At 35.1% G+C, this 17,248-nt stretch overlaps 1 protein-coding gene across 2 annotated transcripts in view; it reads left to right on the top strand.

The window, feature by feature from the left end:
• STARD13 (StAR related lipid transfer domain containing 13) overlaps window positions 1–17,248 on the top strand; it is a 444,473-nt gene that overhangs the window by 133,493 nt on the left and 293,732 nt on the right. For both annotated transcript variants that reach the window (XM_081310721.1, XM_081310722.1), the window contains exon 3: window positions 14,379–14,412. In XM_081310721.1, coding sequence (XP_081166847.1) covers window positions 14,379–14,412 — 34 coding nt within the window. The remainder of the gene's footprint in view (window positions 1–14,378; window positions 14,413–17,248) is intronic.

The following is a 17,248-nucleotide window of genomic DNA, read 5'->3' as shown; positions in this document are numbered from 1 at the left end:
ACAACTATTCATTTGAGTCAATAAGAAATATGGAAAAAAACTAAACAGTTGTGTTCATAATGCTTTTATAAACTACATATTTAAATTTTAAGTAGTATCTGTTATAAAAAATAAGAAAAATGAACACATTTACACCTTTCCAACTGTCCTCCATATTTTTTGAGCTTTATCTTTATGTGATTATTTTGACATCATCATCATCATCATCATAATTGACATAATAATATTATTATTAATATTGTCAGAATAAAAATAGAGATAACTGTAAATTATGATGAAAGAACTATAACTATGGAAGACCTTGATTTTGATTTGAAATGGACTTAATGCTCACTATGACTCCATGTCTGAGGTAATTTTTCTTAGTCTCTGCAATCAAACTGCGTTTTGTAAGGAGGTACTGCTATGAAATTAATGTTTATGCCCTCCTCCCCACATTCATATATTGAAACCTAATCCAGATGTGCTAATATTTAGAGGTGGGTTGATTAAGCCAGGAAGGTAGGTCCCTCTTGTATGGGATTAGTGCCCTAATAAGAAGTTCCAGAGAGACCCTTTCTGCTTCTGCCTTGTGAAGACACATTAAAACCATGGTTATTTATGAACTAGGAAGCAGAATATTATCAGACATCATATTAGCAACTTTATCTTGGAATTTTCAATCTCCAAAACTGTGAAGCATAAATTTTGGCGGTTTATAAAGCACCCAATCTATGGTAGTTTCTTACAGTGGCCCAGATTGACCAAGAAAAGGTATGTTGGACACTTCGTGTACACACTTATCACCTGACTAGGTATACACTTTGGGGGCCACATTTTTTTTTCTCTTAGGTTTTGTAAATAAAACTTTACTTTTTTGACATTGAAGGTTTTCTAGATGCTTATATTATTCACTATTTGGAAGGTTATACCAATAACTTCATTGGAACTTGACATTACTTCTATTTTATATTCTGGATCACAAGGTGACTCATCAAGCAACAAATTTAAATTGCTTTTATTTCATAAAAGTTTTCTGCTTCCATGTGTCCTTCTTGTTCTCTTTTCTAGGAAAACCAGTTTTATATATGCTATTTGTGTCTGCAACATTATTATATTTCTCTTCTATTTCAATCTAAGGCCTTGTCAGCCTACTTTTTTATCTAAGTGGTTTTAAAATATATGTTTTTAATAATTATTTCTTTTTTAGTGTAGAAACTTCTGAAAAGAGATCATTGAAACTCTGGAGAAATATTATTCTGAATTTTTATTGAGTTTCTTGGAGCAATTTATTTGTGATGTAGTTTTGTTCTATTCTTATCCTCTCTGATTTTTTTTTCAAAAAACTTTTTAGCCAGTCCCTGAGTGGTCCCTTTGCCATTATTACTCACACTTAAATTATATGTCCTATTTGCAAAGGAATAATATGATCCTAAGGCTGGTGTGGAAGATAAGTTGAGACAGTTTGTTGTTTTGTCATAAATATTCTGTCACCAATTCTGTTATTTCCTTTGTCCCAGGGGCAAGTCTTCTCTAATTTTTGGACATTCTTGGCAAATATTTTTCTGCAGAGGGCCAGATAATAAATATTTTAGACTTTGATAGTCATTCTGTTTCTGTCTCAATTATCCAACTCTCCCAATTGTAGCCTACCATGAATTGCATCCCCTTTCTTAGTCTGTTCAGACTGCTATAACAAAATACTATAAGTCACTTAGCTTATAAAGAACAAATTTATGTCTCACACTTCTGGAGACTGAGATCCCAGATCAAGGTGCAGCAGATTTGGTGTCTGGTGAGGGCTGGCTTTCTGGTTCACAGATGGTGATTTTTTGCTGTGTCCTTACATGGTAGAACACACATGCAGTTTTCTGGGGTCTCTTTTCTAAAGGGACTAATCCCATTTATGAGAATTCTGCACTCATGACCTAATCATCTCCCAAAGCCCCCATTTCCTAATACTCCCTGACTTCCTTTTATGATAGGGAGCTGCTCACAAGGGGACTCCAGCTTCTCCCACACTCTCCTGGTACTGAGAGTTCCAGTTATAGATCATCACCAGGCCTTCCACTCTTGTGACACTTACTTTTGGACAAGGCTGCATCCTGTTCAGAGCTGGAGATTTGGGAGTGTTCTCATCATCCTTATTTTGGCAGAACTTTCCATTGTAATTGGCTTCTGTGTGTCATCTGTGGTTTAGGCTTATGGCCATATTCTTATTTTATAGGTGAAGGAGTGTTGAATTTTGTCCCTCCTGATTTCCATTATGTCACTAGACTTTAAGAACTGAAGCAAATAAAAGTTCCTGTACTTACACATTTTTGAAAGAAAGACAAATAATTCTGAATGGTTGGGAACATGTCTTTTTTTCTCTGTGTTCCCAGAGCATAACTCAGGGCCCTGTCCAGAGCAAATTTCTGCTGAATCATTAGTGTTCTTGATTTTCCCCATTTTATATTTCTCTACTTCCTTTCTCTACACTGGAGCTACCGTTACAAATGCTGACTTCTTTGCATGTCTGCACCAGCCTCCAGACTTTCTTCCTCTGACCTGTCCTTGTTCTTCACAAATTCATTTTCTACTTTGTAGCCAAATGATCTCATATCACACATCTTGTTTTAAATTCTTCAGTAGCAGCTCTTTATTCTTGGATACACTTTAGAGACAAGCACATAGTATTCATTCAGTAAATATCTGTGAAATGAAAGATTGTAGGGAATCAGGAGCCTTAGGCCTTGAGATGGAACAGAGATAGGTCATAAAGTTGTAGTATCCCTTTTGTCAGTTCATTAAATCTTCACTTGCTTCTGTTCTTTTGTCTATAAATATGTGCTTAGGACCAAAAACAAAAATAAGACAATGTATAAATGTGTTAGTTCATGTCTGCCAAGAAGCTGATATCAAGATACGATAAGATACACAAGAGATTCATTGAGAAAGGGAAGAAGGAAAAGTGAGAAGAGCCTCCAGGCTACAGTGGACATCTGACATGAATGAAAGGAGATAGGGATGGAGGAGTCTCAGGCTACAGTGAAGTTCTAAGGAAGGCTTAACCAGACCCAGGACAAATCCTGGAGTCAAAACCATCCATAAGAGGTGAGGTGAATAGGATCTGTATTGGTATACACCATCCCCTCCTTGACGCTCCCACTGATGTGAGCAGCCTATGGAAGTATGGTTTCTTTACTAAAAGGGTGATGGACCAAGACAGGCAAATACTTCCCACAGCAGAAGATCTGAGCGGTGCTGGATGTGGTGGCATATGCCTGTAATCCCAGCAATCGGTAGACTAAGGCAGAAGGATCACAAGTTGGAGGCCAACCTCAGCAACTTAGTGAAGCAATAAGTGAGACCTTGTCTCACAATAAAAAATAAAAAGGACTGGGAATGTAGCTCAATGGTAAAGTTTCTCTGGGTTCAATCCCCAGTACAAAAGAAAATGAGGAAGAGGAAAACGAAGAGGAAGGGGAAGGAAAGAGGGAGAGGAGGGGGAAGAACTGAGCAGTACATTTTGCAAATAGAAGACCCTTAGAGTTATGAGATGATGAGACAATAAGCATAAGAAAAAAATCATCTTTCAACTACACAATGGCTGTCTATTGAGCTTGTGGGTTTCACATCACAGACCCATCACCCTTGCTTTTTAAGTCTCTTTTTCCTGCTACATTCCTTTTATCCATCTCACTCAGAACTTTTATGTAGAGGTTGGCAGGAACAGAGAAGCAGAACTTCAGACCATTCCTTTCAGCTGTTGGGCTTTTAGGGGGAGCCAACCCCCATCTTCCAACCATCACCACAACCTTTTATATTTTATCTTTCCATTTCTGAGGAATAATTTTCTCTTCTTAAAATGGTAGCATGCAGCAGTGTTTATGCAACTGTTGTGTTACAGATGATGTGAAATTACATTTGGGTCAATAAGTTTTAAGGTCCTACATCTCTATTAACAGATAAAAGCAGTGATACTTACTATATTATTATTATCTCCTGTACTTCATCTCTTATTGATATTTCCTTAAACAATTGACTATTCTGTGGCTTTCAAATTAAAAATGAAGGGATAAAAACCCAACATCACCATTGTTTCCTCCATACTTAAAAGAAAAAATGTTCTTAAGGATCATTTTTAATTTTTTTAAGTCCTTAGGATTTATCCAGGAAGTTCCTTGAGTGGGGTCCAGAAAGAGGTGTGGCCATCCATTTCTGACATTTTCCAGGGCTGTGTCAGAAATTATTCTGTTGGCCGATGTTCAGCTGAATGAGTGAAGGCCTTAGAGGCACTGGCTTATGAGGCAGGATTTTGGTGGGATTTTTTTTAAACTGCACTACTCCTATAAAGAAAATGAAGCTTTAAATAAAACATGCTACTTTAATCTTATATAATCTTGAAAGCTGGAAGTACTAGGCTATAAAAACAAGCCTGAAGGCCAAAGCAAATATGGCTATGAAACAGGCAAACCCTGGGGGATGTTACCCAAGGAGGACCACAAAGTGCTAAAAGTTAAACCGAACTCTTGATCTTGATCTCTTTTAAACAGACCTAACAGGTAAAGGGTATGACTACTTAGGGACAAAATTGGGATGTGACAGAATGACTCTTTCCCAAAATTTCTTTAATGTTAGGCAATATATTTTAGAGTTACAGATGAAACTAAAAACAGTAGCCAAAAAGAAGGACATTTTTATATAAATATACACATGTGTTTCAGACTATGCATTTATTCAGGCTGAATTAAAAAATCTGTGTTCAGTCTACTGCTAGATTCAATAGATGGGAGATAATACACAATTTTTAAAATTTAATCTTTACATTTATGTGAAGTCTATATTACTATCTCCCTTTTATACATAAGTCTTAGCCAAGTGAAGAATACTCATGTAACTAGTAAGAGTTGTAATCAAGACTCAACCTCAATGTGTCAAACTAAGAACGAAAGTTTTTTTAATACAGGTTGGTTATTCTTTATCTTAAATGCCTAGAACCAGAAGTGTCTTGGATTTTGTAGTTTTTAATATTTAAGATTAGTTGTACATAAATAATGATATATCTTAGGGATGTAACTGAAGTCTAACACAGAGTCCTTTTATATTTTATAGGCACCTTAAATATATATATCTTAACAGTAATTTTACATAATATTCTGGAAATTTTTGTTCATGAAACAAAATTCATGGTGTGGAATTGTCCACTGACCAGACCAGCATCATGTCAGTGCTCAAGATGTTTCAGATCTTGGAGCATTTCAGATCTTTGTATTAGGGATGTTCAGCCTGTATACCACAATGGCTTAAAAGAAATAGAGATGAATTGTCATTTCTTCACATTTACTTGAAGAGAGAAGATACATTTGTGAATTAACTAGAGAATAATTTGTGGAGGTATATGTGAGACTATATTCTGAGCACTACAGGAGTACAGAAGTTGCTTTACAAACAGAAAACTCTTTTCTCCTATGCTTCTCTCTAGCCCTAGGACCCCCTTACACCTGTCTTTCATGTCCTAAGAGAATTGAACCCCAACTATCAGCTGTCCACCACAGCCAGACTGTCAATATCCACACCCTCCTTATTTTCTCCAGTTGGCTCTGCTCTCTGGGACCCATTCTTAGACCCTTCTGTGGGTCTGTGTTTCCTGGAATCTGCAACTATGGTCTTCACAAGTTCTTTTCCCTTGGTCTGTGAATATACTGAAATCTCTTCTAATTTAAAAAAAGTGCTTCATCAAATTACCTCCTAAGACTAGAAATTTGGCTTCCTTCAACTTTTCTGAGCTTCTTGAGATTATATTACTTTATTTATTCCTTTTTTTCTATTCTAATTGCTATCCCCTGGTTCTGGCCAAGGTCACTTCATAATTACCAACCTCAGAGTTGCCATTTTCAGCCCTTTGCTATTAATCTACTTCTGCTGATTAAAATCTTTCCTCTTCTAATATATACTACATTATTTTCTTCTCTGGCTGCTTTTCTTAGTCATCCTTTCATCTTTTCATCCTCATAAATACCATCATGCTCAGATTTTTGCCTTTACCTTTCTTTTTCTTAGCAAAATCGCTTTTTCTGAACAACCTCATACTTGTTCAAAGTTGGAATTATTGATATTCTGTACTCATTCAGTCCAGACCACTTTACCGAGCTCTAGCTTCTTTATACAGTCCCAGCTGGTGTCCCACAGACACTTCAAACTCAAGGTGTCCAAAAACAGAATTCCCTTCCACACCTCTCCTATCACTCATCTTCATCAATGTGACACTGCCACAAACCAGGTATCCCAGACCTGGAAACTATTCAAGACACTCCCTCTCACACTCGCTTCCTCTCTTTGCTTTTAATCAGTCCCCTTGTAAATATGACTCATACCTGTCCGTCCTCACACAGTCTAGTACCAGCCCTATGTTTTACCTAGTCATGGTCCATTGTTAACAGTCCCCTGGATTGTATCCTGTTTCTTCACCCTATCCACAGTCTACCCCTTGTGGTGGCTCCAGATTTGCCATTATAAAACCTGCATTTTAGAGTCTTCATTACCCATAAAAGTCATTCTCAACTCCTAAATGTAGTATGCAAACTCCTTAATGATCTAGCCCAATCCTATCCTTCTAACCATATCACTCTCTACTCTTCTCCAAAACTGATATTGCAGCAATATCAGAATGCCTTCATTTCTCTAGACACCCCTGCTTTCTTCTGCCCCTCATACACATTGCTCCTCCTCCCTGAATTTCCCCTCTTACTCTTCCTATGAGCCTATTACTCTTTATAAAACATCTCTGATTTTCTCTATGAGATCCACCACTCGTTCCTCTTCGGAAATCAGTATGTTTTATGTACACCTTTGTTCCTATACTTGTTCTGTAGTATTATATACTTTGTGTTGTTGGTGGTAGGGGGTTGTCTTCTGTCTTATCCTGGAATTTCATTCAGGGAGTAAGAACTCAGTTTCATTCTAAGTCAGCCAGGTTTTCAATTGCACATACAAACTATTTAACCATCACCTTTATTCTTAAATGTTAACTGAACTTATTATCTAAGTCAGATAACTCCATATTGTAATAAATCTGCAATTAATTGCTTTATAATAGTGTTATGTGTATATGTCTTATCTATCCTTCTAGATTATCAAAGTTTGGTGTTTTACCCACAAAATTATCCTAGAATGGATCAGGTGTTTCTTAAAGCTAGATAGTAAAGTCCAAGATGGTGGAAATGCTTTTTATTTGGGTCTTGATCTGATTACTTGTCTAAGAAATCCCTATTTCAATCATGAAACAAAATACACTTTTATGATTATTAAAGAATTATGAGCTAAATAACAAAATGTTTGATTTTTGAGTTAATTAGTTCAGATTCCCATTTCTTTATTTCTCAAAAATTAACTCTTTGGCTTTATATTCAGAGCTTTTGTTTGTCAAAAGCATTTCAGAGCATAATATTTTTTGTTATTACCATCTGGCAAATGCTTGTGTGCATTTAGTCATTAATTTTTAATTTTTCAAAGTCTAGTGAAAATACATGTGTCATGTGTTATACTGTTGCATGGATTCTTCCAGGTAAGTATATCTTCCAGAGTAAAACAGAAAGAATTTGTTGGTTGGGGTGAATGAGAGTCAGAGCACAGCCCAAGTCATATGTCCATATTGGAGCAGGACACTGAGTACAGGATTTAAAGAGAGGAGCACAAAAATGTCTGAGCAAGAGGGAACAGTAAAACCTGTATTTCAGGTTCATGATTGGAAAAGGACTGTCCAAAAATGAAAGGGCATCTGGAAACCCTGATTCCTGTCTGGCTGTTTCAGCAGCACCATCCCCAGCTGCTGGCTGTCACACAGGGTTCTAGCAAACCCTGCCTTGAATGGAAGGATTGACCATTTATTGGCCTAGAGTGAATACAGTTGTACAAAAGAATGGAAGTTCTTAGGTCTTTTTGAGTTGTTGCACTTCTGTAAAACTTACTTAAAGTATTTGTCCAGATGCAAAATACCTGGGATCATTGTTTTAGAATGAATTTTATTCACTAAACTAGACCCAGGAAACTTCTATAATCAGTTCTGTTATTTAAAAACTTCTTTTTCATTTGATGTATTCCTTTCTTCATTTATTCATTCTTGAGACTTGGCACAACTCTTACATAAAACATACACAGAAGGATAGAAAACAAGTGGCCCCTTCATGTAAACTAATCAAGAAGGAAGTGAAGCCACCCAAATGTGGTCTATGCCATCTGTGACAAATAGCAAAACTATGGCCACAGTTTTTTCCTTAACTGCTAACAGTAAAATATAAAATCATTTTTATTAGTACCAGATGTGAAGAATGCTTATTAAAATGCCATGGTTTATTAAATAACATCACTTCAGACTCACTGAACTAATAAAGATTAGGTATTTTTGCATTAAATGTCTGAAATTATGTATTACACACTTCTATTTCAAATATTTGAATACTAATATACACATACCAAAATTTATATTTAGAAACAGAGATTTATACATCATGGGCTAAACTGAAAAATGCTTAAAACCACAAAAGTAGTTTTCATATGTCTCTTATGTTTAAGGTTTCTTGAGGTTTTTATATGGCACTGGAAATAAGTGTTACATATGTTAGATTTATAGGAAAAAAAGAGTAGATTTTAAATTATATAATATATTCTATAATTTTTAGAATATTTTTCCTTGGCTTTCATGGCATAATTATTTGAGGAAGTCTGTGTTCTTTCCCTTCTCTCCCCTCCTTCCCACTGTCTAACATTTTCTCAAAACTAGTTGGGAAAGGATAGCTTTAACAGCTAGGCAGGAACCACTATAGAGAATTTTTTCATAAATAAAAAGATTTTGTGTACTTCTCATCATGGCTATGATCAAAATATTTCAAATTCAAATTTAAAGTCAATAATGAGAATTCAGTAAGATAAATAAATAACATCATATTTTTATTACTTCATTAACTGATAATTTGGTTGAAACTCTTAAAATTATTAGAGATTATAATGCTTTGAAATATTTCTTCCCCATTTTTACCTATAATACGTACTCAATCTACTAGACAGCTAATGGAGAGAGATTTAGGAAAAGGTTTTACTTTTTCTGTTTGAGATATTTTTCACCTACAACAGTCAGTCTTAACTTACTTGGACCAAAGTCAGTGTGTAACATTTACAGACCTTATATTGTCCAAGGAAACAAATTTCCAGTGGTAATCTGGTGATCAACCTTTTCCACTCATTTCTACTTAGGCATTATTCAGTAATATTTAAATCAGCGCCACTACTAAATATAATCTATTGAGTTTGAAATCAACAGGTGGGTTCTGGATAAAGTAAAGGACACATAGTAAAATGACTTACATGTTTACCTATGATTTTATTTACTTTAGAAGTATATTTGACGCTTTTAGTTTTCAAGGTTTATATGAGGGCATTGAGAACAAATGAGTCTTTTGTGTTTCAAAGCAGCAGGTGTTGAAAAAGCTTTCAATTTGACTACTACTATAGTAGGTAAAGTATTTATTACATGCCCTAGTCTACCAATAAAAATTTATCTGGGTGCTTTCATGGTTATCTAATATAGTTATATATTTTAGTCTAGCATATTTGGATAAGTAGGCAAAGGATACATGTTTGAATAAATCTATTCCCAAAAGCAATTGTTTTAAATCTAGCCCTATCATAGAACAAATACCTAAAATATTTTTTATCCTTAAAGTATGTATGAACATGGATTTATAATTACTATGACTTTAGAAGCACTAGAAAATTTACCACCTTCTGGGGTATCTCACCAAATGAGGCAAGTGACTCTAATACTACTAATCAAGAAAGAAACAAAGTCACCCAAATGTGGTCTCTGCCATCTGTGGTCTGTGATAAGTATTAAAACCCACAATCATGATTTTTCTATGAGACTATCCATGAGCTAATTCTAACAATTTTTCATGAATTGCCCATGAGATAATTCTAGCAATTCTAGAGTTCTCAAATCTCCAATTTGGGTACTTATCTGCTCCCAGACAACTGTACAACAGAAAGAACAATTGAAGCACTCAGCAAATGTTTATTTCTATACATTTCTATACCAACTAAGCACTCAACAAATATTTATTTAATAAAATATCTAGAGAAAGAACCCATGAATTGTCTAAAGACATGTAATCTTATTATACTGGCTCCAGTGAATAGCTGGCGTCATGCCACATTTTGCTTCAAGATTTACTCTTCCTATATGTTTCTAGAGCTAACTATAATCTCAAGATTATTAGACAGGGATAAGTAATTATCTGAGAGTAGCAGTTTCTTTATTATCTATCCTTATGTCACAATTTGTATCTTAGAGAAGTATCCTATAAATGTGTCATATTGCTGAGATCTAAAGAGTTTCTACTCTATTATTTGGATTTCTAAACAGAGGAGTTTGAATTATGATACAGTAGAAGTTTCAACATATGGGGTTGCCTTAGATTGTGCATCTCATGATTTTTTTTCCTCAGGGATTTGGTTTTTTTTTTTTGTAATTGCAATAAAGTACACATAACACAAAATTTATTATCTTAACCATTTTAAGTACAGTGATATTAATCCAACTACATCATTGTGCAACCATCAACACCATCCACTCAAGAACTTTCATTTTCCAAAACTGAAACTCTGTACTCATTGAACAATAATTCCCCACTACTTCCTCTCCCTAGTCCCTGGGATCTAGTAATTTTAAGTAAAAATTATCATGTTAAAATATTGTCATATATTCATAAAAATACATGTTCACCATCACACTTATGAATTTTTAGATTAACATGTTATAGAAAATGCATATTTTATATTTGTTCTTTTCTTTAATAATTTTCCCAGGAACTGAGAGCTCCTATGCCTCTGCTTCTTGTTTTACAAACAATTAAAATGGTTACATGCATCAGGGGCTCATTTTCAAATATTTTCAACATCTTTATACTTCAGTAATATTTTTCATTATTCAAGGACACTGATTTTTGTTGCTTTAATTTAGCAAAAAAAAATGCTACTTTTTTCAAATGACACTTCACATTTACAATGTTCAGATTTTTAAATATGTTTAAACATCATCCCACATTTTTCTCCAAGTTGTATCTTTTCTTTATGTTTCTAGAGTTCACTATAATCTCATGAACATGTACCTTTTATGGAATATTTATATTTAGGACAAAATAATACTTGACCATACTTTTGTCAAATGCTCTGTTTTATCTGAGAATCCCTGGTTCACTTGGGTTGCATTGATTTATGTTTGGAGTCAAGTAATCTGACCTTTCATTCTTGTATCAAGGGAAATTATTATTATTATTATTATTATTATTATTATTATTATTATTATCATTATTATTTGCCGCAGTCTGGCTGGGCACAAATCAGGAGCCACTGAAGCAGGAACAAACTTTATTTCTGAACTCCACCAGCACAGTCCACACACGCTCCCCAGGAACTCTCCCGAACGCCACCCACGCGGCTCCTCCAGGAACCACCAACTGGAAATCCCTCCTCCAGCACTTCCCCAACCAATGGGAACTCTCGGCGAATCCCCGTGAGAACTCCAAAGTAGCAGGCCGAGGCGGACAGCAGGGGTCTAATATACACAGCTTAACATAACCATTATCATCTCAATGGCTTGCTGGCATCACTTCTCAATCACTCCATTCTAGCAAAAATGCCATGCGTCATTCGGACTGGCTATGGCTCTCAGCAATTATTATTATTAATGTATGAGTAACTCTATTAGTACTCTATCTCAAGGTATGGTCAAAGAAGCCTATTTATTATATTTTACTTCCTCTTCAAACCCTCAGGCTGAAATTTCTCTGTAGCAATTCCTCTTAACTCCTAAGTGAGAATTTTTAAAATAGCTGAACATGAATAATTCTACCAGGTTATTTCTATGTTTATATGCTTATTAAAACATTGCTGAATTTAGGAAAATAATTTTTAATATTATATTACATTCAGGTAACACAACTTATTTTGCTTTCTAATTTTACCCTACTTGTTATTCCAGGTCAACTAGTCATTAAATAAATTTGCTTCCAACCCAAGTCAGAACCATTTTATTGGTTGCATAGGGTTCACTCTAGAGCAGAAAATAGGCATTTACTTAATATTATTTGAGAAATCTTTCCCCTCCTGTGTGTCACAGTGTCTGGAGGCTTGCCATTGAAGGTTGTTTCTTGTGTTTATCGTCAGATGGTAGGTACCCCTTAATGTTTGAATATCCATGGGAAGAGAGACTCTTCTCATTGTCAGTCACCAACAGTTTTGTGAATTTGCTATTACCCCAGGGCAAGTATGAACAGAGAAATAAGGGAAGGTAGGGAGGGGAAGAGAAATAAAGATACAGATAGAGATAGATAGATAAGAGAATAGAAAAAGGGTTGGGAAGGAGCTGTGATATGTAGAACAAAACTTTATGTCAGCATTTTGCCTCTTTCATTCCAAATTCCCACAGAGTATTATTTACCTGATACTTTGAAAAAATAAAGTGTAACCCTTGTTTTTCAGAATTTCTTTCAGAATAATCAACAAGTATTTACTTTATGCTTCCTCTATGATACTCATGGGTCTCATTATATATCACATGAATTATTGTCTCTTCAAGAAACTCCATCTTACTGATGAGGAAATAAGACAAAGAAATTTGGTAACTTTCTTGAGGTCATGCAGATAGTAGCTGTCTTTCTGATTGCTAAACCTAGGATCCTAACCTCTGCACTGTATTGATTTTTAGGGTCATGGGGGACTATTGAAGGGTCTTTTTAAAATTTTTTTATTTGTTCTTTTTAGTTATATATGACAGTAGAATGTATTTTGACACATCATACCTACATGGAGTATAACTTCCCATTCTTGTGGTTGTACCTAATGTGGAGTTATACATGGTCATGTATTCATACATGAATACAGAAAGTTATGTCTGATTCATTCTACTGTCTTTCCCATCACTCCTATTTCCCCCGTTCAATTCAGTGACACTCCACTGCTTCCTCCCTACTACCTATTGTGAGTCAGCATCCACATATCACAGAAAACATTCGACCTTTGTTTATTTGGGATTGGCTTATTTCACTTAGCATGATAGTCTTCAGTTCCATCCACTTACCAGCAAATGCCATAATTTCATTCTTGAAGGGTATTAAGACAATTAATGTAATCACATTGTTTTTAGAAAGATTAAACTGTGAATAAGAGAAATAAGGCTGGAGTCAAACTAGGAAGTTAGGAAGCTGAGTTACCTAGGTAAGACCTGAATGTTGTCCAGGAGGTGTAAGTAAGAATGGATTGACTAAAGTGATGGATTGACTAAAGTAAGATTTGGGAGTAGACAAGAAGGATTTGTTGAGAACAGGAAGAGAAATAAAGGATGAACTCTGGGTTCCTGATTTGAATAGTGATGCCATTCATTAAGAAAGGAACATAGAAAGAGGATCAGTTTAGATCTGGAAGTGTCTGGCCAAGAGAGTGGAGAGGAGGTTTTTATAAGGCAGCAGAGGATTCTGAATTTTGAACACATGGAGTTTAAGGTGTCTACTAAAGCATGTATAAATCAGATGTCCACTCAGCACTTGGCTCCATTGACCTGGAGCTCAAGGCAAGAATCCAGGTTGGAGATATAAATCTGAAGGTTATCAGAATATGGACAGAAAGTAAATGATGTCACTATGGAAGAACCTACAAAATAAGGAGAGAAAGCCCAACTGCAACCCCTGATGAAACAAAATAATACTAAAGTAAATGAAATTAACCTGTAAGGAGGACAAAGGCAAAGGGCAGCAAACCAGTAAAATGATAAGGAACAGCCAGAGGGTAGAAAAGACTGCAGGGACAGAGTGGGAGAACAGAAGGGCAGAAGGATCATTTTCTGATGATGTACTTTGTATACAACCAGAGATGAAAAATTGTGCTCTATATGTGTAATATGAATTGTAATGCATTCTGCTGTCATGTATAACAAATTGGAATAAAAAAAAAAGAAGGGAGGAGCGGTCAGCTGCATTAGCTGCTGTGTTATTGGGGGATCAAGTGAGGCAGGGACTGGATTTAGCACTAAGGAGATTCCTGGTGATTTGAGGGCGTAGAATAATCGATAGAAACTGAAATTTAGTCTTCTCTGTTAGTAAGTAGATGCAAATCTTTACTTAAGTCAGAGAAAAATAACTTGATGCATCTTCCCCATCAGTATTATAATTACTTTTATAATTCCAAATGAGTTGTGTAGTCCCTCAAATAATTCAATTTTAATGCTTCATTTGGCACTTTATTTTTATTTCTGGAGGCCCTTTGATTCTGATTTTATAAACTGACTCCTGTTTTGAGCATGATGATGATATTCTTGACAAAATGGTATAATTTTGAGATATTAAGAGAGTCATGATTTTTTACAGGTGCTCTCTGACAAAGGAAGCAAAGAGAGAGCAGGTAAGTCTCCTTCATCAGCTGTGTTTTACTATTTATTGATAGAAAATGTTTGAAGAGTTTTGTCTAATCCCTATAAATTTAAGCATGCCATGAGTATTCTGAATCATTGATAGAAAGTCGATGGTTACTGTGTGATGTTAAATCAGAATATGTTATACATCTTGGAGACTGAATTAATTCACTTTGTTCTTTCATAATCCTCATGCCATTATTTTGTATGTTTATCCCCATTTGGTAAGGTTGATTTCATACAGAGAAAACTTGTTTTGCATAAGTAGTCTTTATCTTAAAATGTATGCTATAAATTCAATAGGAATTAAATAGAAAGTTATATCTGTACTGAAAAATCTGCTTAGAAGAGAAGTGATTTTGAGAAAATAGTATGTATGAGGCCACCATCTCCAATGTCTTTGAGTTTGGAGATGTTTTGTGTAAGTCCAGCTATTTTCTATCTTAATTTATTGATTTTTTATTTTAGTGACTTTGTAAAGTAAGAGCTAATGACTACCTGAATCAGCTACTTACCACCCTTTAGCAGCTGTTCTTTTACTCTTGGCTTCTTCATTGTGGATGCAAGATTGAAATCTCCTCCTGCTCATTGTGGATACAACATGAAATCTCCTTATCAGTCCTTAGGTCATATTGGCATTTACATACTTAAACATGGGAAAGAGCCACTTCAAAATCCTTTTCCTTCATATTGGTAAAATTACATGTTTCTGAACTGCTTCAATATGAAAATTAAAACTTCTTTTCTCTTGAGTTTTTATCATTAAAGCCTGATTTTGAAATAAACTTGTCAAATAATGCCTCTAAAAATAACAGTCTAATGCTGCCTTCATCTACATTGTTAATCATCATTATTTCCATTTTTATATATTCATTTTTCTATCATCTGTTAAGAACCAATTTTAGTTCATTATTCAAAAACTCAAGATCTTAGCTTTAGTGCCTATTAATATTACCACTTGATCTCTGGGATATATAATAATTACTTATCTATGGTTTTGGGGTCTAGAGTTATAGTTACCTGAGGTTAGCCTTGGTCTGAAAACATTAAATGGAAAATTCCAGGAAAAAAAAAAACATTTCATAAATTTTAAATCATATGCAGTTTTGAATAGTATGATGAAATCTGTATTTCCCACTACATCCTGCTCAAGTGTGAATTTTTCCCTTTCTTCTCCATCCGCACTATCTGTGCTGCCCTCCTACTACTCACTTACTAGCTTGTCAGCAGATTGATTGTTGTGATATCACAGTGATCATGTTCAAGTAACCTGTATTTTGCTTAATAATGGCTCCAAAGCACGAGTAGTGATACTAGAAATTTTCTTGTAGTATAATGCATTAATAGTTCTATTTATTACTTACTGCCAATCTCTCACTGTGTTTAAATGATAAGTTAAGCATTATCATGTTCATGTATGTAAAGGAAAAAGGCATAGTATATGTAGGATTTGGTGCTACCCACAGTTTCAAGCACCCACTGTGGTTCTTGGAACATGTCACCCCTGAATAAGGGGGACTGCTATTCTTCCAGGTCCTGGAAAGATTTGCAAGGAGAACTTTTCAGTAGACCATGGGCTATAGTGACTAGATGGAACTTTGTCATGAAGTGATGAAGTGTTTTCAGAGAGTATGCTGGGCCTAGCAGCTGTCTCACTAAAATTATCAATCAGAATTTGTTCCTCCTGCTATGAAATGCTTGTAGCATCAAATATGCACACTTTTATCTATGTCTACATTTATTCTTGGAACTTTAACTATATTTAACTTTCAACCACCTGACATCTAAAGGGAAATAAGCAAAGCCCTCTTAAAATTGTACAAATGTGTCCAAATAGTAAATTATACCAAGTAGAACCCTTTGTGCCTCATGTCTCTTATTGAGATTCCAACCTGAATCCAAGGAGTTGATGATACATTTGCCTCAGCAAAGAATGTGCTTCACTCCAGAAATGACCTAATTAGGACTTTTCACAAGTGAGAAGCCTGTGAAACCCTTAGACAAATAAAATGTTTCTTCTGGAGATTTGACAATTGGAGTAGAAGAGATCTATTGTCTTCATATCATAAACATGTGCAGCTTATATCTGAAGAATAGTTTTAGTCCAATAAAAGCTATTGTTGAGAAATTGGTAAACAAGTGCAGTTCACTTCTATTCTGAAATGACAAATACATTGCTAACAAATCTCCATGAGGAAGTTCAGCCATGGATGCTTGGACATGATGTAATAGTTCTGGACTCGGAGAATGTGGAGCTTATCTATGAGTATTTGGGTAGCATGCTTTGTGCTTTCTTAGCTGCTTAACTACTCTGCCATTTCTGCCATTTAGTCTTTCATTTTGCAAGAAAAAAATATTGTGTGGGCAGGCAAGCCAGCAAAAACTAGAAAAGAGTCAAATCAATTTTCACATAAATACTTATGGAAAGTGCTCTAGGAGTAGGATATATTGGTGAAGGATGTCTGAGAGCAATTTTTCTGTACATATAAATCATAGGAGAATTTTGGAAGCCTGATTCAAATTTTCAAATATAAAATGTCCTTCACTTGGATTTTTCAATTACAGTTGCCCTCTTTTTCATAAAACTCATCTTTCAAATTAAATGATTAATCATTTTAATTGTTGATGGTGCTTCTAAAATGTGAAGTCAGTTCTCTTCATTTCTAATTTGGCTCCTCTTCATTGCTTGTTGGTGGGAGTGTCCAAAATCTTCTCTCAGTTTGTTTTGCTAGATATGTAATATGATTATCAAACCAAAGGGGCCACTTATATATTCAAATGCAAGGTGGACCATGACATAGGAAAAGGATATGACTATGAGCCAAG

The sequence above is a fragment of the Spermophilus citellus genome (assembly GCF_964194105.1).
Source record: "Spermophilus citellus genome assembly, chromosome: 1".
Lineage (NCBI taxonomy): Eukaryota > Metazoa > Chordata > Mammalia > Rodentia > Sciuridae > Spermophilus > Spermophilus citellus.
The sequence above is the reverse complement of the archived record's forward strand: the minus strand, read 5'-3'. Positions and strand labels throughout refer to the sequence as shown.